At 46.1% G+C, this 22544-nt stretch overlaps 1 protein-coding gene across 1 annotated transcript in view; it reads right to left on the bottom strand.

Moving 5' to 3' along the window:
- Positions 1 to 7431: 7431 nt before the first annotated feature.
- Positions 7432 to 22544, bottom strand: part of LOC309558759 (protein mono-ADP-ribosyltransferase PARP14-like) — a 106945-nt gene continuing 91832 nt past the window's right edge. The window contains exons 14-16 of the mRNA XM_082261807.1: positions 21330 to 21466; positions 16056 to 16227; positions 7432 to 7970 (exon numbers count right to left, since the gene is read on the bottom strand). Coding sequence (XP_082117933.1) covers positions 7678 to 7970; positions 16056 to 16227; positions 21330 to 21466 — 602 coding nt within the window. The 3' untranslated portion in view covers positions 7432 to 7677. The remainder of the gene's footprint in view (positions 7971 to 16055; positions 16228 to 21329; positions 21467 to 22544) is intronic.

Here is a 22544-nt window from a genome sequence, read left to right as displayed (position 1 = left end):
CCCAATTTAACTGATCCCCAGAGGTTTTTGATTAAATAGCGGAATAGAAAATATGATCCCAAAAAAGTGTATGTATATCACACGTACACAACCACACTAGGCCCCAATTACTATTGTTTGTACCCCTAAAAGGCTAGGAGTAGGGGGGAGTATGGAACAGGCAGCACCCTCAAACCTTCAGAAGTATGAGATGAACCCCAACAACTTGGAAAGGTGGATCTCTCTCACACGTACCAACACAGACTATCCCCCAATTTAACTGATCCCCAGAGGTTTTTGATTAAATAGCGGAATAGAAAATATGATCCCAAAAAAGTGTATGTATATCACACGTACACAACCACACTAGGCCCCAATTACTATTGTTTGTACCCCTAAAAGGCTAGGAGTAGGGGGGAGTATGGAACAGGCAGCACCCTCAAACCTTCAGAAGTATGAGATGAACCCCAACAACTTGGAAAGGTGGATCTCTCTCACACGTACCAACACAGACTATCCCCCAATTTAACTGATCCCCAGAGGTTTTTGATTAAATAGCGGAATAGAAAATATGATCCCAAAAAAGTGTATGTATATCACACGTACACAACCACACTAGGCCCCAATTACTATTGTTTGTACCCCTAAAAGGCTAGGAGTAGGGGGGAGTATGGAACAGGCAGCACCCTCAAACCTTCAGAAGTATGAGATGAACCCCAACAACTTGGAAAGGTGGATCTCTCTCACACGTACCAACACAGACTATCCCCCAATTTAACTGATCCCCAGAGGTTTTTGATTAAATAGCGGAATAGAAAATATGATCCCAAAAAAGTGTATGTATATCACACGTACACAACCACACTAGGCCCCAATTACTATTGTTTGTACCCCTAAAAGGCTAGGAGTAGGGGGAGTATGGAACAGGCAGCACCCTCAAACCTTCAGAAGTATGAGATGAACCCCAACAACTTGGAAAGGTGGATCTCTCTCACACGTACCAACACAGACTATCCCCCAATTTAACTGATCCCCAGAGGTTTTTGATTAAATAGCGGAATAGAAAATATGATCCCAAAAAAGTGTATGTATATCACACGTACACAACCACACTAGGCCCCAATTACTATTGTTTGTACCCCTAAAAGGCTAGGAGTAGGGGGAGTATGGAACAGGCAGCACCCTCAAACCTTCAGAAGTATGAGATGAACCCCAACAACTTGGAAAGGTGGATCTCTCTCACACGTACCAACACAGACTATCCCCCAATTTAACTGATCCCCAAAGGTTTTTGATTAAATAGCGGAATAGAAAATATGATCCCAAAAAAGTGTATGTATATCACACGTACACAACCACACTAGGCCCCAATTACTATTGTTTGTACCCCTAAAAGGCTAGGAGTAGGGGGGAGTATGGAACAGGCAGCACCCTCAAACCTTCAGAAGTATGAGATGAACCCCAACAACTTGGAAAGGTGGATCTCTCTCACACGTACCAACACAGACTATCCCCCAATTTAACTGATCCCCAGAGGTTTTTGATTAAATAGCGGAATAGAAAATATGATCCCAAAAAAGTGTATGTATATCACACGTACACAACCACACTAGGCCCCAATTACTATTGTTTGTACCCCTAAAAGGCTAGGAGTAGGGGGGAGTATGGAACAGGCAGCACCCTCAAACCTTCAGAAGTATGAGATGAACCCCAACAACTTGGAAAGGTGGATCTCTCTCACACGTACCAACACAGACTATCCCCCAATTTAACTGATCCCCAAAGGTTTTTGATTAAATAGCGGAATAGAAAATATGATGCCAAAAAAGTGTATGTATATCACACGTACACAACCACACTAGGCCCCAATTACTATTGTTTGTACCCCTAAAAGGCTAGGAGTAGGGGGAGTATGGAACAGGCAGCACCCTCAAACCTTCAGAAGTATGAGATGAACCCCAACAACTTGGAAAGGTGGATCTCTCTCACACGTACCAACACAGACTATCCCCCAATTTAACTGATCCCCAGAGGTTTTTGATTAAATAGCGGAATAGAAAATATGATCCCAAAAAAGTGTATGTATATCACACGTACACAACCACACTAGGCCCCAATTACTATTGTTTGTACCCCTAAAAGGCTAGGAGTAGGGGGGAGTATGGAACAGGCAGCACCCTCAAACCTTCAGAAGTATGAGATGAACCCCAACAACTTGGAAAGGTGGATCTCTCTCACACGTACCAACACAGACTATCCCCCAATTTAACTGATCCCCAAAGGTTTTTGATTAAATAGCGGAATAGAAAATATGATCCCAAAAAAGTGTATGTATATCACACGTACACAACCACACTAGGCCCCAATTACTATTGTTTGTACCCCTAAAAGGCTAGATGAGGAGTAGGGGGAGTATGGAACAGGCAGCACCCTCAAACCTTCAGTATGAGATTGTGTTCACTGTACCCCACAAAGATTGAGTTCACTGCACCCCACAATGATTGTGTTCACTGCACCCCACAAAGATTGTGTTCACTGCACCTCACAAAGATTGTGTTCACTGTACCCCCCAAAGATTGTGTTCACTGCACCCCACAAAGATTCTGTTCACTGTACCCCACAAAGATTGTGTTCACTGCACCCCAAAAAGATTGTGTTCACTGCACCCCAAAAAGGATGTTGTTCACTGCACCCCAAAAAGGATGTTGTTCACTCCACCCCAAAAATATTGTGTTCACTGCACCCCACAAAGATTGTGTTCACTGCACCCCAAAAAGATTGTGTTCACTGCACCCCAAAAATGATTTTGTTCACTGCACCCCAAAAAGGATTTTGTTCACTGCACCCCAAAAAGGATGTTGTTCACTCCACCCCAAAAAGATTGTGTTCACTGCACCCCAAAAAGATTGTGTTCACTGCACCCCACAAAGGATTTTGTTCACTGCACCCCAAAAAGATTGTGTTCACTGCACCCCAAAAAGGATGTTGTTCACTGCACCCCAAAAAGGATTTTGTTCACTGCACCCCAAAAAGATTGTGTTCACTGCACCCCACAAAGGATTTTGTTCACTGCACCCCACAAAGATTGTGTTCACTGCACACCAAAAAGGATTGTGTTCACTGCGGCCCAAAAAGATTTTGTTCACTGCACCCCAAAAAGATTGTGTTCACTGCAGCCCAAAAAGATTGTGTTCACTGCACCCCAAAAAGATTGTGTTCACTGCAGCCCAAAAAGATTGTGTTCACTGCAGCCCAAAAAGATTGTGTTCACTGCAGCTCACACACAGAAAAATGGATGTGGATCACTGACACCTGCCTATCTCCAATCCCACACCACACAGCAATATCGATTGTAGTTTGTAGAACACAGTTTCCCTAAAATTCAGCAGACTCTGTCCCTAACAGGATTGAGAAGAGATCGTAGATCAGGATTGAGTGCAGATTCACCCCACCCCCCACACAGCAATATCGATTGTAGTTTGTAGAACACAGTTTCCCTAAAATTCAGCAGACTCTGTCCCTAACAGGATTGAGAAGAGATCGTAGATCAGGATTGAGTGCAGATTCACCCCACCCCCCACACAGCAATATCGATTGTAGTTTGTAGAAGACACTGACCCTATAATTCAGCAGACTCTATCCCTAAAATGCCTACAACTCGCCCTGCCTAAACACTCCGACCTGTCCCTCAATTCTATCCGGACACAAATGGTTTTTTCCTGCCTATCTTTCCCTAATCAGCAGCCAGCACGTTGATGTGTGCTCTGTCCCTGAATCTAAGCAGCATAATGACGCCGCTGCGGCTGCCTCGAACTTATAAAGACTTGGTCACATGCTTCAGACGGCCAATCACAGCTACTGAGACATTTGCAGGCATGGCTGGGATGGCTTAAGGCACACCAGTTAAACGATTGTTGATTGGCTGTTGAAAGCCCGCCATGAAAAGAGCGCCAAAGCATGCAAAACCCGGAAATAAAACGACCGAACACGGATTTTTACCCGAACATACAGTAAAGTGTCCGTGTCCGTGTTCGGGTACAAAAAATCCAATTATTCGGTACGAACACGAATAATACAGTCCGTGTTCGCTCAACACTAATCATTAGTCATACTAATTTGTATTTGTATAATTGTTTAATGTTTATTGTAAAAACAATTAAAACTTTCAATAAAACTATTTTGAGACCCCGTTCACACAGGGGCGACCTGTGAGGCGACCTGGTCGCCTGACAAGTCGCGGTGGGTCGCCTGCCATAGAGCAGCACAGGATCCGTTCTAATAGGAGCGACACAAGTCGCTCCGACTTAGAAAAAGGGTCCTGTACTACTTTGGGGCGACCTGGAGGCGACTTGCATTGACTTCAATTATATGAAGTCCCTGCATGTCGCGCCGAGGTCGCGGTGCATGCTGTGCACCGCGTCTTCACTGGTCGCCCCACCAAGTCGTGTCGCCTCTGTGTGAATGGGCGCTTAGGCCAAAATGTATTCTGCTACATTTCTTTGGTGAAATTTTCCTAAATCAGTGTATATTATTTAGTCTGTAGGAAAGTTATCCCACAATCTATGGGATATACAGTATCTCACAAAAGTAAGTACACCCCTCACATTTTTGTAAATATTTTATTCTATCTTTTCATGTGACAACACTGAAGAAATGAGACTTTGCTACAATGTAAAGTAGTGAGTGTACAGCTTGTATAACAGTGTAAATTTGCTGTTCCCCTCAAAATAACTCAACACACAGCCATTAATGTCTAAACCACTGGCAACAAAAGTGAGTACACCCTAAGTGAAAATATCCAAATTGGGCCCAATTAGCCATTTTCCCTCCCCGGTGTCATGTGACTCGTTAGTGTTACAAGGTCTCGGGTGTGAATGGGGAGCAGGTGTGTTAAATTTGGTGTTATCGCTCTCACTCTCTCATACTGGTCACTGGAAGTTCAACATGGCACCTCATGGCAAAGAACTCTCTGAGGATCTGAAAAAAAAGAATTGTAGCTCTACATAAAGATGGCTTAGGCTATAAGAAGATTGCATAGACCCTGAAACTGAGCTGCAGCACGGTGGCCAAGACCATACAGCGGTTTACCAGGACAAGTTCCACTCAGAACAGGCCTCACCATGGTCAACCAAAGAAGTTGAGTGCATGGCTCAGCGTCATATCCAGAGGTTATCTTTGGGAAATAGAGGTATGAGTGCTGCCAGCATTGCTGCAGAGGTTGAAGGGGTGGTGGGTCAGCCTGTCAGTGCTCAGACCATACGCCGCACACTACATCAAATTGGTCCCCATGGCTGTCATCCCAGAAGGAAGCCTCTTCTAAAGATGATGCACAAGAAAGCCCACAAACAGTTTGCTGAAGACAAGCAGACTAAGGACATGGATTACTGGAACCATCTCCTGTGCTCTGATGAGACCAAGATAAACTTATTTGGTTCAGATGGTGTCAAGTGTGTGCCGTGGCAACCAGGCAAGGAGTACAAAGACAAGTGTGTCTTCCTACAGTCAAGCATGGTGGTGGGAGTGTCATGGTCTGGGGCTGCATGAGTGCTGCCAGAACAACACATTTTTGTAAATATTTTATTCTATCTTTTCATGTGACAACACTGAAGAAATGACACTTTGCTACAATGTAAAGTAGTGAGTGTACAGCTTGTATAACAGTGTAAATTTGCTGTCCCCTCAAAAAAGCTCAACACACAGCCATTAATGTCTAAACCGCTGTCAACAAAAGTCAGTACACCCCTAAGTGACAATGTCCAAATTGGGCCCAAAGTGTCAATATTTTGTGTGGCCACCATTATTTTCCAGCACTGCCTTAACCCTCTTGGGCATGGAGTTAACCAGAGCTTCACAGGTTGCCACTGGAGTCCTCTTCCCCTCCTCCATGATGACATCACAGAGCTGGTGGATGTTAGAGACCTTGTGCTCCTCCACCTTTTGTTTGAGGATGTCCCACAGATGCTCAATAGGGTTTAGGTCTGAAGACATGCTTGGCCAGTCCATCACCTTTACCTTCAGCTGTCAAGGCACGATGTACTCTGTTGAATTCTAGGTGATGAGGGGATATTTCTGGAATTAAGTCCTGCATCAGGGCATGAACTGTGTCCTCCAGATCGGTAACTGATTCCGGCAGTCAATGTATCCTAAAGTTGTACCGTCTGGATCTGTTCTCCAGATCTTCTATTTTTGCATTAGCTTGGTCAAGTTGCTCTTATAGGGGAATAATCTTTGTGGAATTCTGGTCACCCTTTTCACCATGCCATCCATCCTTAGATTCGATCGTGTCCAGTCTTTCGCCAATGTGGTGAAAATCACCCTTCAACTCTGCTGTTATGACTGTGCAAGCTTTGGATAGCTCTTGATGGAGTAATGCTGAGAAACAAGCCAATAGGGCTGTATCTCCAGGATAAGGAACAGATGGATGGGGCTGCAGTTGTTCCTGCACTGAACTGGACTGGCTCAAAGCTATTCCTGCTAAGTCAGCCATTTGTCTGTCCATGGATAAGGCAGGGGCCCTGCATAGTCTGGGCACTCACCTTGATAAGCAGAGGTGGGAGAAAACTGAGGGAGCTCACCTCTATGCAGCGGTGTCATCTCATTCTGAGACTGGGAGGAGAATGGGTCAGGGATTTGACTCACTTGTGGAGCGGATGAGGCACTCAGGGAGGCAGCTGCAGAGTAAAGGGAGACCGGGCTGTGTGATGGCTGAGCCACATGTCCCTTTCCCTTCTGGCCGAACGCCATCTTGGGAGAGGAGGGCTGGTGTACAGCTGACAATGGGTGCTCTAATCGGGCAGTATTGTTGGAGCATAGTGGATTCCTCTTTACTGGCCCCACTGCATGCTGTTATCCCCCGCTGGGGATCGTGCTGACAGTGCCCGGATCGCTGATTATTTGCTGGGAAATCCGGCGGCGAGCGGAGCTCCGTCAGAACATGTCCGCTCCGGAAGCCTCATGCATGCGCACTACGATTTTTTTTAACACACTGTGAGCAGAGCAACATAGTGTTACTATAGTAACTCTGTACTACTCTGGGGAAGTGATCAGGATTTTATTTTTACACATTATGATTGCTTATAGCAGTGAATTGCATTGGTATAAGTAACCATTTTTAGTGAATGAAACTGATTCATTCAGTGCGTCTTGTTTTGGTTAGCTGTGGTTGACCACAGCTAATCACATTGTACAGATGGGCTGTGATTGGCCCTGTCTGTACCATGTGATCACTGTGAGCAATCACAGCTAGCAACACAATCGTACACAATGAATGGCATGAAAGGAAGCCATCCATTGTTTAAAATTGTCATGTGATCTGCTGTGATTGGTCACAGCAGTCACATGGTATGGGCAGAGGGTAGGTACACTGAGATGGGTTCCGGGAGGACGTCAAATGATGTCAACCCGAAACGATGAAAACCCCACCCGGCCGTCATTTTGCAATAGGCAACCTCCCTTCCCCCATGTTACAGTGCTTGGGACTGGTGATTGGCCATCCAAGCCGGAATATTGGATCTTGGGAGTAAAGGTGAAGGTCACATGCTCCCCCATACCTGGAAGTACTGAGGCCTCCAGCAGATGTATAGAGCTGTGGGAGAATGCAGGAAGGGGGAATATCATTGGTTTGGAATGGGGATGCCCTATCAAGAAAACCTATCACTTTAAGCCAATCTCATTGGTAACTTGCTATTCTTTGCTCGGTCACTTGCTGAAGGTGATGAGGTACTCAGGGTAGGCCTGGACATCATTAAATATGGCAAACACGGTGGGATTCGTAGTGTCATCGGCTACGCTGTCATACAGGTCAGTGGGGTTTGCTTTATTCTTGGATGGAGGGACAATCAGATCTGGGGCTCCCTTACAGAAGATGCCGGTGAGGACCCGGGCCAGGTACATGTGTTTGTAGCCGCTGGATTGGTCAGGTGTGGAGTATGCGTCATCTGAGGAATAAATTGCTTCAACAGCAAAGTACGTCCCTCTTCCGATCCTTACATCTGTAAAAGAAAGAAAGAATTGTTACATCTGGTGAGAGTATTATCTATGAACATCGAGCCGTCATCAGAAATTCCCTCTGCTACCTTTAGGGCTCATTTACACTTGCTTCAAATTTAACACACATTAAAGTGCCTATCGCTTCAACATGTGTTTTTGATGCTTCTGTGATACCTTTTTGAAGCTTTATTGAAGCTTGGCAAATGCCCTATTTGTGTGATGATTTTCTGTTTGTTTTTAAGGGGCTCAGTAGTACCCTCAACTCAGTAATACCCCCAGCTCATTATTACCCCCATTCAGCTTACCACCGTCCAGCAAATCCCCAGCTCATTAGTACCTTTGTTCAGCAGATCCCTGGATCAGTAGTATCTCCAGCTCTTCTGATCCCCTTCTTAGTAATAACCCCTGGCTCTGCTGATCCTCCTCTCTCTCTCTCTGCTATATTGCTACTTTGCTGCTCACTACATGTGACATCTGTTTCTCCTACTCTGGTCCCCCAGCTCTGCTGATCCTCTGTCACTCAGTCCTCTCTCACTGGTCCCCCCTCACTTTCTGCTATATTATTCCAATGCTGCTCACCATGTGTGCCATCTGCTAGTTGCTCCAGTCCGGACCCCGCTCACCTTTCTGCTGCTCCACACTGCACACCAGATGTGATGTCTGCACCAGACACTCCCAGAATATATACACATGAACCGGAAGTGACTGATGATGACGTCTTTCTGTTTCGCTTGCTGGTTTCCCAGTGCATCCTGGAAAAGCGGAGCTAAGGCTGGCCATACACGGTTCGACTCTCGGCCGGTTCAGCAGGATCTGGCCAAGATTCGAACCGTTAATGCGCAGGCTGAATGTACCAAGTTGATTGATCTACTAACTTGGGTACAGCCAGCCGGCTGGATTCTCTTATGATTATTATAGCAGCCGCTAGTTAAAATCACTGTCGTCTCCCAGTGAGGACCTTAAGCAATCCTGTCCAGTCATCTCTCAATACATGAGTGCATGTTAGTTAAAGAGAAGAGACTACTTCCCTCCAATTAGATGCCCTGCTAACTGTGTGGCGCTCGGAGGACTTGGACAATGAAGACTGGGAAGATCTCTGGGACAGCCCATTTCAAGCACTAATATTGACTAAAAACCGGCTGATCCAATTTAAAATAGTGCACATAATTTATTTTACACCACAGCGACTACATCGTATATACCCTAATTCCTCTTCTTGCTGTTGGAGATGCTCTAGTGACCCTGCTGGATTTGCCCGTATCTTTTGGGAGTGCCCTCAGATTAGTAGCTACTGGTGGGAAGTGACCCAGTTTATATCTACCCTAACTACTATACAACCCCCTGTAAAATTTGGTGTTTGCCTCTTGGGGTTAGTTGCCTCTCCAGCCGTTAGTAGGACAATGCATACTCTCTTGGGTCTCCTATTATTTTTTGCCAGAAAGGCAATAGTGCTCAAGTGGAAATCAGACACAGCCCCTAATCTGCCCTTCTGGAAGCGTTTAATCAATAAGGTTGTACCCCAATACAAAGATACGTATTTGTCCTGGGGTTGCCCTAGGAAATTTGAGAAGGTCTGGCACTTTGTGGACGGATTCGGAATGTACAACAGATGATCAAACACAAACAAGCAAATCCTGGCGCTGAAAAACAGATGTTCAGAGATCCCAAAGTGTGTGTGAATTATGTGGGATGGACGGATTAATGCCAAAAAACAGTTAGTCATGTCAGAGTTGCAGCCGACCCATGCCCAGATCCTGACTGAGAGACATGTAACACAACAGATAGATGGGTATACTGGCGCTCCCAAGATAAATGACAGATAGGCACTTTGGAATCACACTTCTTGGAGAATGGTCACAGTAAAAATGTCAAATTTATTAAAACGGTGTAAAACACTGTAGACAGCAGGGGGCATCCAGCAGTTAGGCAATACCTTTAAAATGGTCCCAGGGATCGGGTGAATATGCCTGTCCAGGTGTTAGAGGGGCAGCAGCAGTGCTGAAGCCGTGAGGGTGGAATCCCCTAGGGGCGATGGGAGTAGGAGGGGGGAAGGGGGGAGAGGCTCGACCCCCGTGTCCCGGTCCTGCCGCAAGCTGTCCCGCAGCACAGCTGCATCGACTCCTAGCTTCCGGCGGCTGAGGCGGTGCTGGGGGATGACGCCATCGGCCGCTGACGGTCGAGTCACAGGAGCCCATACAGCGCTTCAAGCCGAGCCTCGTACCCGATGATCAATGTGGGGGAGGCAGCCTTGCTGAACCGAACGCTCCGCACAACAGTGCGAGCTGCCTCGCAGTGAGGAAACTAGTAGCCACAAGGGAGGATTACATGTTTCGGGCTGTGCCCTTCATCAGATCTCCAGTGGCTGTGAAAAAGGGGAATTTATATAAAAAGAAAGGGAGGGAAATAAAGAGGCATTACCACCCAATCCCTGGCTCCACCATCTAGCCACTGGTTGTGAACAAAATACCGACAAAATAGGGATGCACAAATACAAAGATACAAAAATACAAAAATACAAAGTAACAGATTGGATGATGATCATGAAATGTATATGAAGACTGAGTGATAAAATCAAATAATAAAATAAATAGATGGAAAATGAATGCTAATGAATATGAAATAATGATAATAGGCCCAATGGAGATGTGTAATGGATGAGTGAATGTAGGAAAAAGTTAAATAAAAAAATATATATGTGTGTGTGAGGGAAAATAGAAATGGGGAAAAAAGGGGAGGGGGGGGGGAAAAAGGGTGGGAAAAAAGGGTGGGAAAAAAGGGGAAAGGGGGGGGAAGGAGGAAAAGTGGAACATATGACCTTTACACCATGGAATAAAAGTCCAATTCCTCGTTTAACCCATGAGGGGAAAGTGTGTCAAGCTTGTTTATCCAGAACGTCTCTCTCTTGCAAAGCAAGGAGAGACGTTCATTGGTGGTAAGAGTACCCTTAGGGACAAATTCAATGGCCCAAACCTTCAGATCTTTCACATTTCCTTTATGATGGGTGGCAAAGTGTCGAGGGACACTGTGGGGCACTTTACCATTCTTGGTGTTCAGTCGTTGAGCAATGGCCCTACGATGCTCGCCTATCCGTGTACGTAGATGGCGGATGGTGCGGCCCACGTAGAGACAACGCAAAACATAAACCACAAAATCAGTGGAACACGTGATAAACTGACGGATGGAATAGAGGTTGCCCAGTGTATCACTGAAAGAATTGCGGCCATGGTTGATGAATTGACAAGTGAGGCAGCTTCTCTTTTTACATTGGAAGGTGCCCACTCTATCATCAAAGTAGGACCTAATGTCCATTGACCTCTCCTTCATATGGCTATTGACTTTACTGGGGGCAATGTTGTTCTTAATAGTACGTGCCCTCCTATAGACAACCTGAGGGGCCAAAGGGAGGTGGGGACCTAGTCTGGGATCAGACCGTAGGATGGAACAGTGTTTCTTTATAATGTGAGTGATCTGTTTGTGGTTATTGTTAAAACCGGTAATGAATCTGGCTTGGTGAGTGACTTTAGCCCCTGAAGAACTGACCCCCGAACGGCCAGAGGGAGGTAAATCCATACAGCTTATGAAGGCTTTATGTATCAGATCCTAAGGGAAACCTTTTTCTAAAAACTTCTCCTTCATGAGTTGACCCTGGGCCTCATAGTCCTCCAACCGGGAACAGTTCCTGCGGAGCCTCAGGAACTGACCCTTGGGAATGTTTTTCTTCCAAGAGGGATGGTGGCAGCTCCCAAAATGTAGGTAGGAGTTGCCAGCCACCAGCTTGGAGTGATTTAGAGTCACTATCCCGCCATCGGCATGAGTGAGCCCCAAATCTAGGAAGACCAGGCGCACAGGGTCTATAACATGCGTGAAGGTCAGGCCAAAAGTATTGCTGTTGCAATAATCCACAAAGGCCTGGAAAATATCCAAATCACCGTCCCAAATGATCAGCACGTCATCTATGTAACGGCCGTAGTAAACTAAATTTTTAGAAAAAGGATTGTTGAGCAAGATATGGAGCTCCTCCCAAAAACCCATAGTGAGATTGGCATAGCAGGGTGCAAAACTTGCACCCATAGCAGTGCCTTGGGTTTGCAGGTAAAATTTGTCCAGAAAAGAAAAATAGTTATGTTCCAAACAAAAGCGTGTGCCCTCTGCCAAAAAAGATGACTGACGGGAGTTCAGTTGTCCATCCCTGGTGAGGAAGTGATGGAGGGCTCGGATGCCAACGTCATGAGGGATAGACGTGTACAGCGAGCACACGTCCAGGGAGGCCCAGTGGTACCAATTTTCCCAGGAATAATTCCTGAGTATGTCCAACACGTGGCCCGAGTCTCGAATGTAGGATGGTAGCTGTTGCACAATGGGTTGAAGAACCAATCGATATACTCGGAAAAGCCACTGGTGAAACTGTTGGTGCCGGCCACTATGGGCCTCCCTGGAGGGTCGACCAGGCATTTGTGGACCTTGGGGAGATGGTAAAAGTAGGGCGTGCTGCACACTGGAGGGAGAAGGAACTGACACTCTCTCTTGGAGAGCACCTCCGCCCTAACAGCCGCCTGTACTATCTCCCCAAGGGCCAACTGAAACTCTGGGAGAGGGTCATGAGGGAGAACAGTGTAAGTGTCGGATAGGAGTCGTAATGACTCATTGATGTAAGTAGTCCGATCCTGCACCACAATGCTCCCGCCCTTGTCTGCCTGCTTGATGACAATGTTACCATTCTCTTTTAATGCTGTAAGGGCCCTCAATTCAGCAGGTGACAGATTTGGCCTCTGTGTGGTGGTGTTATCACACATATTGATGAGTCCCTTGTATACTACGTGGTAATAAGCCTCCAGGAAAGGACCTCTTGACTGAGAAGGATAGAAGGATGACCGTGGACGAAAGGAGGTATGAGTCGAAGCAGGCCTCAAGGGGCTGGCTATCAATGTGCCCTTCCTCCCAAAGGTCCCAAAGGTCCTGTAAACATCCAGGGTCCAGGGTGTCAATGGGAGGGCTTGTGTCGGAAGGGGGGATACTATGAGATGATACTGTAGATGGAGCGATGGCCGTGATAGGCTGTATATAGTGCCGCTGAACTGTCAAATTCCTAATGAAAAGGTTAAGGTCTTTAAAGATATGAAACTTGTTGGCCCTAACATTAGAGGAAAAACTCAGACCTTTGGACAATAAAGAGAGTTCAGCCTCAGTCAAATGATGGGAGGACAAATTGTAGATTTTGATTGTGGTGTTACAACAAATCAAACCAAAATCAAAATCCAAACCTCTTTTCTGTCTTTTTTGTACCTGCTCTCTTCGTTTGCGACCCCACGTCTACCTCTTGAAGTTTTCTTTTTTCGGGTGGGCAGGTGGGGGGTAGTCCTAAAAAAGGGGAAGGGGTAGAATGCTCAATGGGTTCAGTGGGAGTGTGTATCACCACGGGGTGGTCACCGTCCAATGGACCAAAAGAATTGGACAACGGGAGATGGAATGGTGGGCGTGTGGTACTGTCCAAAGATTCGTTGGGTATTGTGGAAGTAACTGAATGAGCTGAAAGGGAAGAAGAAGAACAAAGGGAACACCACTTCTAGATGAAGGAGGTAGAGTTTGCACCTCGCTGTGTGCGGGGGCGTAGGGCTGTTTCTTTGCATGCTTAGGTGTTGTTTTATTTTTCCTCTTTTGACTTTTTTGATTTTTATGGCTATGCTTGTCCCTGGGGGGGCCATTGTTCTCCCCTGGTAGCATACATTTCGCCTGTTTGCTGGGAGCTGATTTAGGGTTCCTACAAGACTGGTTGGGGTTGCCCCTTTGCCGTCTTCTTGCTAAGTTGGAGTTCCCGGAGGTACCCTTAGGGATAAGTCCAGGACCTACTGGTGGACGAGGCCAACCTGGTCGACGAGACCAATTGAAGACCTTACCCTCATTGTAGTCCTTCAGATCTCGTTCAAATTTCTGTAATTTTTTCTGTACCATACAATCTTCAAACCTAATGAGGTTTTGATCCAAGACCTGCCGCCACTTAATGAAGAGGCAAGATTCAGAGAAGGACTGGACATCTGTTCCCAAAGAGGCAACCAACTCTAAGGCCTTAGCCAATTTCCGATTCTCCTCTCCTACTCCCATCGCCCCTAGGGGATTCCACCCTCACGGCTTCAGCGCTGCTGCTGCCCCTCTAACACCTGGACAGGGGTCTTCACCCGATCCCTGGGACCGTTTTAAAGGTATTGCCTCACTGCTGGATGCCCCCTGCTGTCTACAGTGTTTTACACCGTTTTAATAAATTTGACATTTTTACTGGGACCATTCTCCAAGTGTGATTCCAAAGTGCCTATCTGTCATTTATCTTGGGAGCGCCAGCATACCCATCTATCTGTTGTGTTACAACAGATGATCAGAAGCCCTCATAAGGTTTAGTTTATTATATGAACAAATGTATTCCTCTGCAGGGACTCACATTATATTTGTTCAGGTAGGATTCTAAACACGAGTTCATATTCTACAGATACATTATCCTGATGGTTAAGAGGGAACAGGAATCTCCTTATACTTCATCAACCCTTGAAGTGATTTTATAAGAGGATGACAGAGCGAGGTGTATGGAAGTTGTGTTGCTTCTTTCCTCCTTTTTTTTGGGGGGTTCTATAATAGGAGGTGTTATTAGTAGTTCTCTGTTTTATGTATTAGCCGGGGAATGCCCAAAGGCGATGTTTTGTACTTAAACATCTTCATTTTTCAATAAAAATACCTTTAAAAAAAAGATAAAGAGAAGAGACCAAGCGCTCCACATAGTATAAAACCCGATAAACTCTTTTATTGAAACAACCTAAATGCACTTACAAGTGTATGGAATAACAGCGCTGTCTGTAAAGCAATCCTGGATAACTGTAACACACTTCTGGGGACACTTGCGGGAACATGATTATGTCACGTAGCACCGTCCGATGCATTTCATCAGAAATTACGTCTTTCAGGCTTCTTGTATGGACTTGTTTGATATAAGTGATATTTTATGAACTATTGCATGACGTCTGAATTTTTGGAATCACCATTATTTTGTTTGTTTTATTAGGTATGGTGTAGGATTGTGTTCATTTAAAGAAGAGCTTTACCCAAAAGGGGAAGCTCCACTTGTCTTTCTCCCCCCCCCCCCCTCCACTGCTACATTTGGCACTTTTAGGGGGGGAGGGGGAGCGGGTACCTGTCAAAACCAAAACCGCTCCCACTTCTTGCTCAGTTCACCGCAGAGAAAGTAAGCTGTAAGTTCGGCCCCCCTCCCCCCCCCCCCACAGCCGGCCCATTTACAAAATGCAGATCGTTTCACGCATGTGCAGTAGGAAATGGGTTGTTTACTGCCTGTTTCCCTTAACCACGATGGCGGCACCAGCACCCGAGAGCTGATTCAAGAATAACGCTGGATGCCTGGACAAGTAAGTGCCCTAATAGTAAAACTCAGCAGCCACAGTATTTGTAACTGCTGACTTTTAATTTTTTTTTTGGGGGGGGGGGCAGAACTCCTCTTTAGGTAGCGCAGCATAGTTTATATATGAATATCGGAACTATGTTAAATATCTCGTAATGTGCTATCAGATTCTTATTTTATAACACAGATTGTTTCAGAAGTGCGGTTTCTTTTGAGTATTTTAAATCAGAGTTCTTAACTCCCCCTTCACACCGGATCGCTCAGATTCCCCCCCCCTTTTTAAATCAGGGTCCTCACGCCCCTACTTTACCAACACAGTCCTCACCTGTCTGTCTGCACCATCAAAATGCATGGCACTGTGCAAAAATATAGGAGGCAGCGCGACACCGCACCCCTAAAGAGCCCAGAAGGCACCCTGGGGTATCACGGTACCCTGGTTGAGAAACTTTGGGGTAGGGGACTATCCCAGTAAAGGTTAAGATCTAGTCTTGACTCTTCTCTGTGTAGGCCACAAAGAGATCGCATTTAACATCTTTCATATTACTGCAGCCAGTGATTTGTCTCAGTCGAACACCCAATTGAGTTCCTTGAACAGCTGAAATCCAGACCAAACCAATGGCTCATCTCTAGGGGGAAATGCTGCTATCAAATTGCAACTTTGTATTCGACTCTATAATGTAGCATAGCTTACCATTCTTTCCAGCATAGCTCCTGTTGAATCCGTTATTATTCACATGGTCGATCGTTTTGGCGTCTGTCCCGTGGAAAAGTAACCTCTCGCTTTCGATCTTGTTCTTCTCTTCAATGCTGTTCTTCTTAATCTCGTAGTTAAACCAGAGGTGTTTGTTTTGTATTCTCTCAATCTGTGAAAAAAGAATATACCGGCCACATCATTCATAGAAAATGTAAAAAATACCAGTTAGGTGCTGCTCACATTATGTAATGGGACCAATGGTGGTTATTTACTAATACTGGAGTGCAAAATTTGGTGCAGCTCTGCATACAAACCAATCAGCTTCCAGGTTTTATTGTCAAAGCTAAACTGAACAAGCTGAAGTTAGAAGCTGATTGGCTGCTATGCACAGCTGCACCAGATTTTGCATTTAGACTAAACTCTTGCACTTAAAGGGACTCTCATGGACCTTTACCCTCCATTCCCATTTCTTACGCTCCAAAACCTGTTAGAGTTATTTCAGCAATTAAATAAAGAATTGCCCTTGTTTATATTACATGACATCCCTCAAATATGGGGTGCAGTTCTGGGATCTGCCCAGTAAGAAGGATGATATGACAGGGGTACAAAAGTTGACAACTATTTAATAATAGAAATGTGAGGTCTCACTGATGATGGAAAAAAGACTAACCTTGGGAGAAAATAAATCAAATTAATGTATGCAACAATGTTTATGGTCAGTTTAATGATTAAGTATATGAACTTTATATTTCAAAGCCTGGACAAAGGACAGATGGACATCAGTTCTGGTTGGGAGCAAAGATTATTTTTTCACCACTTTGTGAATTGATTCTTTGCAGAAAGTAGGCCAAAGCACAATTCCAGTTTAACTCCCAACCTATAACTCAAGTGATTGTTTCTGTGAATGGTGCCATGTAATAAGGTGGCTCTCTACGGCATTCTCCTATGAGTCCATAGCGGTTTCATGACACACCCCTGAAAGACATATCCTTGATGCCCTGAAATCACAGGAACTGGGTTGAATAAGGCTGGGTGTCATTTAGTCTGAGGATGGACCAGTGCTGGAACATGGAGAGCACTTTCTTTTTTTTTAAAGTTTGTAACAATATTTTATTATTTATTTATTTTTTTTCAAAACATTTTATTAAGGTAAAATGAATGACATAACAAGTGAACATCACTTTTAGGCAGTACAAAGTGCATAAAAAAACAAGGGAAACAGCAACAGTACGCACAGTGAACCGGGTTGAGTGAACAAACCACGACACAATCATAAAGTGAAGTACAGGAGTATACAAGATCATCACAAGTCAGGCAGTGTAAACCGTTTAGTAAGGTGAGGACAATCTTGGTCCCCATACTCTTGGTGCAGGGCCGTGGGGAGAACACGTAAGCAAAAAACCGTTGCGACCTCCACCACGGTTGGGTGTGCAACGGATAAGGCACCTTCAAGGGCAGCGGTGGCTCCCCCATGTCCGGACACCCCCAAGGGGGAACACACTGTATCCGGGCAAAGGGGGCAACCATCAAGAGTGTGTAGGCCGTCTTGGGGTGGGCAATTCCGAAGAAACCCACAGAGGGGATCAGTGGAGGTAAGCATTCCAGCCCGTGGGCGGGGTCGGGTTTGTGGCTTGGGGGGAACAGGGGAGCATCAGGGTGGGGGGGGGGGAGGGGAAAGAGGGGGAGGGAGGTTGGGGGAAAAAACAAGAGGAGTGGACGTTAGATAGGAAGAAAGAGAGAAGAAAGGGAGAGTGAGGGAAGAGAGGCTCAGATGGGGGGCATGAGGCCCGTGGTATCGGTGAGAGGGACTCGACTGAAAATTTAATCATTGGTAGATGAGGGAAAGGTGTCTGAAGCATCCCGCATCCGGCAGATCTTAGCTAGCATCTAGGATGCAGTGGTCAGGATCTGAAAGTCAGGAAGAGTTGTAAAGTGTATCCAGGAAGCCCAGGTCGTGTAATATTTGTGGTGGGTATCCTTAGCCTGTGCAATAGTGTCCTCCATTTCTGCCACCCTCTGAACCCTCTTCAGCCATTCTGCAACTGTGGGGGGGGAGGTAGAACGCCAGTGACAAGGCACACACATCCTGGCTGCATTAATGAGGTGCAGTGTGAGGGACTGGAGTAGGGTAAGGACGTGTGATGAAGCAAGTATTGCGCTGGAGTGAATTCGGGAGTGTAGGTGGTAATACGGGGAATCAGAGAGTGTACCTCCTTCCAGAATGGCTGGACGACAGGGCATTCCCACCATACATGCAAAAGGGAGCCCGGGTGTTGGCCACATCTCCAACAAGTAGGAGAGTTGGCTGCCGAGAACTTGTGTAATAATTCAGGAGTTCTGTACCACTTAGCATAGAGATTGTACCCAGTCTCTTGAGCAAGGACATTCAGGGATCCCTTACGCATGTGGTAGTGAACTTTCGTCCAGTCGTCCTCAGAGAAGTCCCTGCCAAGGTCTCTCTCCCACCTAGACCTAAGTGCCTCCATGTGTGCGTGGGCAGTCGGAAAGAGCATAGTGTATAGTATTGATATAAGATGGCGATGTGGCCCCGGCGCCTCACAGAGTCTTTCGAAGGAAGTAAGAGAGCAGGTCCAGTCCGCTACCGGCTGTGCGCTGTGTAGGAAGTGTCTAATCTGTAAAAAGCTGTAGAACGGAATGTCAATGGACGGGTATTTGAGGTGAAGGGCTTGGTGTGTGAGAGGGCGAGCGTCGACAAAGAAGTGACACGCTTGAAAGGGCATGTCTATAGTTGGCCCCGTGAGTGGGACAAAAGGGAGATCGGGTGGGAACTCCGGGGAAGCGCATAGGGGTAGTAGTGGACTAAGTTTTGGAGAAAGATCCAGTTTGCTGCGTATCGTATGAAAAAGGCGCAGGGTTGCACCCGTAACGGGGTGAGCCAAAATTGATCGTGGAGTCCTGGATGGCGTCACCCATGGGAGATGATGCGTGGGGATGGCAGATACTGCAGACTCCAAAGACACCCAGTCCTTAGAACCTGCATGAGCGTGCCAATCAATTATCCGGGTAAGGTGACAGGCCCAGCGATATTTAAGCAGGTGCGGCAAGCCGACCCCCCTTCTGCTTTGGGGAGAGTGAGCGTGTCCCACCGGATTCTCGACTTCTGGGACCGCCAGATAAAGTCCGAACAGATACGTTGGTAGGACTTGAAGAACATGGATGGGGAGGGCATGTAGGATGTAAAGTAGACGGGGAAGAATATTCATCTTCACTATTGCGACCCTGCCAATCCAAGAGAAGGGTCCCTTGGACCACGATTGTAGGTCCGATTTAACAGATTGTAGGATTGTCAAGTGGTTCTTGGTGTATAAGTCTGAGAGTTTGCGTGGTAGCTGGACCCCGAGATAGGTGATAGCATGGGGGTCCAATGAAAGGTGAAGTTGATCTGGCAGAGCCGCAAGATAAAAGTTGGGAGGGAAATGTTGAGGGCACGGGATTTGGAATAGTTGATTTTGAGATTAGAAAGAGCTTGAAAGGATTTAAGTGCCGAAAGAAGATTAGGGACGGAAGTCAAAGGGTCAGTAAGGAAGAGGAGAATGTCATCCGCGTAAGCAGCTAGTTTGTATGTTTTATCCTTTATGGAAACACCCTTAATATTTGGGTCGTTGTGGAGTTGGTGGAGAAGGGGTTCTAGGGTGAGGATGTAGATCAGGGGGGATAAGGGGCAGCCCTGTCTCGTACCATTCGACATGGAGAAGGCGTCGGAGAGAGCGCCATTGACTCGGACCCGCGCCGAGGGGGTGGGCTACAGGACCGAGACAAACCGCAAGAACCGGCCCATCAGGCCCAGGGCTCTGAGCGTCTCAGTCATGTAGTCCCAGGCCACCCTATCGAACGCCTTCTCCGCGTCGAGGGATAGGAAGAAACCGGGGGTGTTGGACGTGGATAGCCAATGGTGGAGGTGAAGGGCTTTGAGCACTTTCTGCTTACTACAAAAATATGTTCTAGTATTTTTTTTAAAAACAAATGATCAAATAAAACCCCATATTTTTTTAACACTAAGCTGTTAAAATGATTTTGGCATGAGCTGAAGACAAATCTAAGGAGGGTGGGGTGGGATTGGGGTCTTATAATTGTAGTGCTACCCCCGCAAGGGAGATTTGTGCAGAAACAGCCAAGGAAACAACAACTTTCACTCCTCTGGCTAAAGAAAATAAAAAGCAGCCTAGGAGGTTGCCCTTTTGAAAGTTTATTGCAAGTTAACTTGGGTGGGGTTCAGGGAGCTGTGGGATACTCAAAAACCCCAACAGGAAAGATAAGCACATAGTCCCCTTAGGTAGCAGGACAAAGTGGACAGCACTGGTAGCATTGTCCCAGGCCAGGCAAGTCTGATACTCGGTGCAGCAGGGGTTAATAAGAATGACTCTCACTGAGATCCTTCACCCTTAGTCTGTACTCAGAGTCTCCCCAAAGCTTCGGGTGTTCCGCTCTGACTCCAGCAGACAGACTCCTCTGTGAAGCTTCCAGAGCAGATCTCCAGTGGCACCCCTCCTCAGCTCCTAACAGGATTTTGGCTGGAGAGGCCCCCTGCCTCCCCCAGCTGAGCACAGCTGGGATGAAGATGAAAAGGCTGGGACCACAGCAGGATTGCCAAAAAAGACAGACAGCCCTCCTAGCCGGGAACCTTTTCTCTTGGAAAAAACCCCAGCTCTATGGGACTCCAGACTTTTATTCATCGTCCAACCACTATCTGGGCACACCTTCCCAGGGATTGGCTGGAGCTGCATAAATATTCAGACTGCCTATCTGACTCTCCCACCCACAATGTTCTGGAAATCTCCAGAAATCAGGGGGAAGCAGTCAAACCTGCAGCCTGTAGAACTCAGAGCAGCCCAAAGCAATAACATGCAGCTCTGCTGATTACAGGAGAGCCAACAAACTAAATTTGCCTAACAAAACCTAGCAGCTTAACTAGGAGGGTGCTAAATTTTTATAAAATCCTCATCTGCAACCCCCTGCCCTGGTGGGTCCATGGTAGGAATGAATAGACAAATTGTTGATCAAACCAAAAGTAACCTCTTTTAAGCATGAAATGTCTAATACATGGGTCTGGAAGCTGTGACATGGGCTCTGTGGGAGAATTTCTAGGTGATGCTGAAGGTCTGTGAGAAACCTCAGGTGATGCTGGAGGTGCATGAGAATGTTCACCTTATGAGGAGAGGAGGTGTGTGAGAATGCTCAGGTGATAAGGGGGTGTATAAATGCTTGGGTGATGGATAGATAGATTGTAAATGGCAGAGTCTATTGAATTACCTTAATGATATTCATCTGACATGACTTTTCAAACTCTGTCTGGACTTTAATGTACTCTTCGGATCTTGGTGCCAGCTGTACAACATCCATACTACTGGTCTTCATCTTTTTCCAGTATGATGGTATAGACTTTTGTTCTGCAATGTAAATGGTCACTGAAATTAAAGCAGAACTTCTAACAAACAGCTAATTACAAACCTGAAATATACAGTATATGTGATGTGTTCTCCCCCTGACACAGACTCGTCACCAATTCTCCTTCTGTCATACATTTATTGCAATCTGCCAGACTGTGCCGACTCAGGAGTCGGCATCTACCTCGAGTCAGATGGCCATTTTGTTGAATTTGGACCAGCCCAGCTCAGGACATTTCTGGAATGGATCTAAGTTTTCTTTCTGGTCAAGGGTTAATAGGGATGGATATTTAGGGGCTCCTTTACATGGATGTTCAGCTTCTGATCTGTGTGTGTGTGAAGCATTTGGGAATGATTTGGTGGGAAATGTTTGAATATGACTTGGCTCTTGTGGAGCCGTGTTCATGGCATGCTCTATTCTCCTTCATCTGGACTGCTTTTGCATTTGAGTGCCAGTAAGCAGCATATCAAACACATCTTAGTTACATCCTAAACTGATGTCATGACCTCAACCCTACTGAACATCTTTGGGATGAATCGAGATCCGGGTCTTCTTTTTAACATGAGTAACTAACCTCCCATATTCCCATAAACACCCTCCCGAATATTGTGGAAAGACTTCCCAGAAGAGTAGAGGCTGATTTACCCACAAAGGTGTGTGTGTGTGTGTGGGGGGGGGTCCATATTAATAGCCATGCTTTTTGTCTATGGTCAACAAGATCATATAGGTGTGATGGTCACGTGTTCAAAAACTTTTGTCCATATAGTATCTAATATGTTCTAGTTTTTTGTAAGCATGTGGGTGAGGCACTAGGGGTACCTTTGTCTGAAGGGCCGCTCACCAATGCCCAGAGCCAGGCCGGAACTGCAGTCATGTGGACAGTCTAACATTAAGGCAGTCTCCTGACTTAGAGATGAGCTAGCACTGCATGTAGTAATTAAGCAGTAATTAAGAGTTCCTTTATAAAGTGTTGTCCCAAAGCTCTACAGTCATTGACTTGTATGTGATGCATTCAGAGCAGTGTGCCAAGCCGCACTATCTCCACCAGCCACCTCTGTTACCTCCCTTCCAGTAACAGAA

The sequence above is a fragment of the Pelophylax lessonae genome (assembly GCF_965119305.1).
Source record: "Pelophylax lessonae genome assembly, chromosome: 6".
NCBI classification, from domain to species: Eukaryota; Metazoa; Chordata; class Amphibia; order Anura; family Ranidae; genus Pelophylax; species Pelophylax lessonae.
The sequence above is the reverse complement of the archived record's forward strand: the minus strand, read 5'-3'. Positions and strand labels throughout refer to the sequence as shown.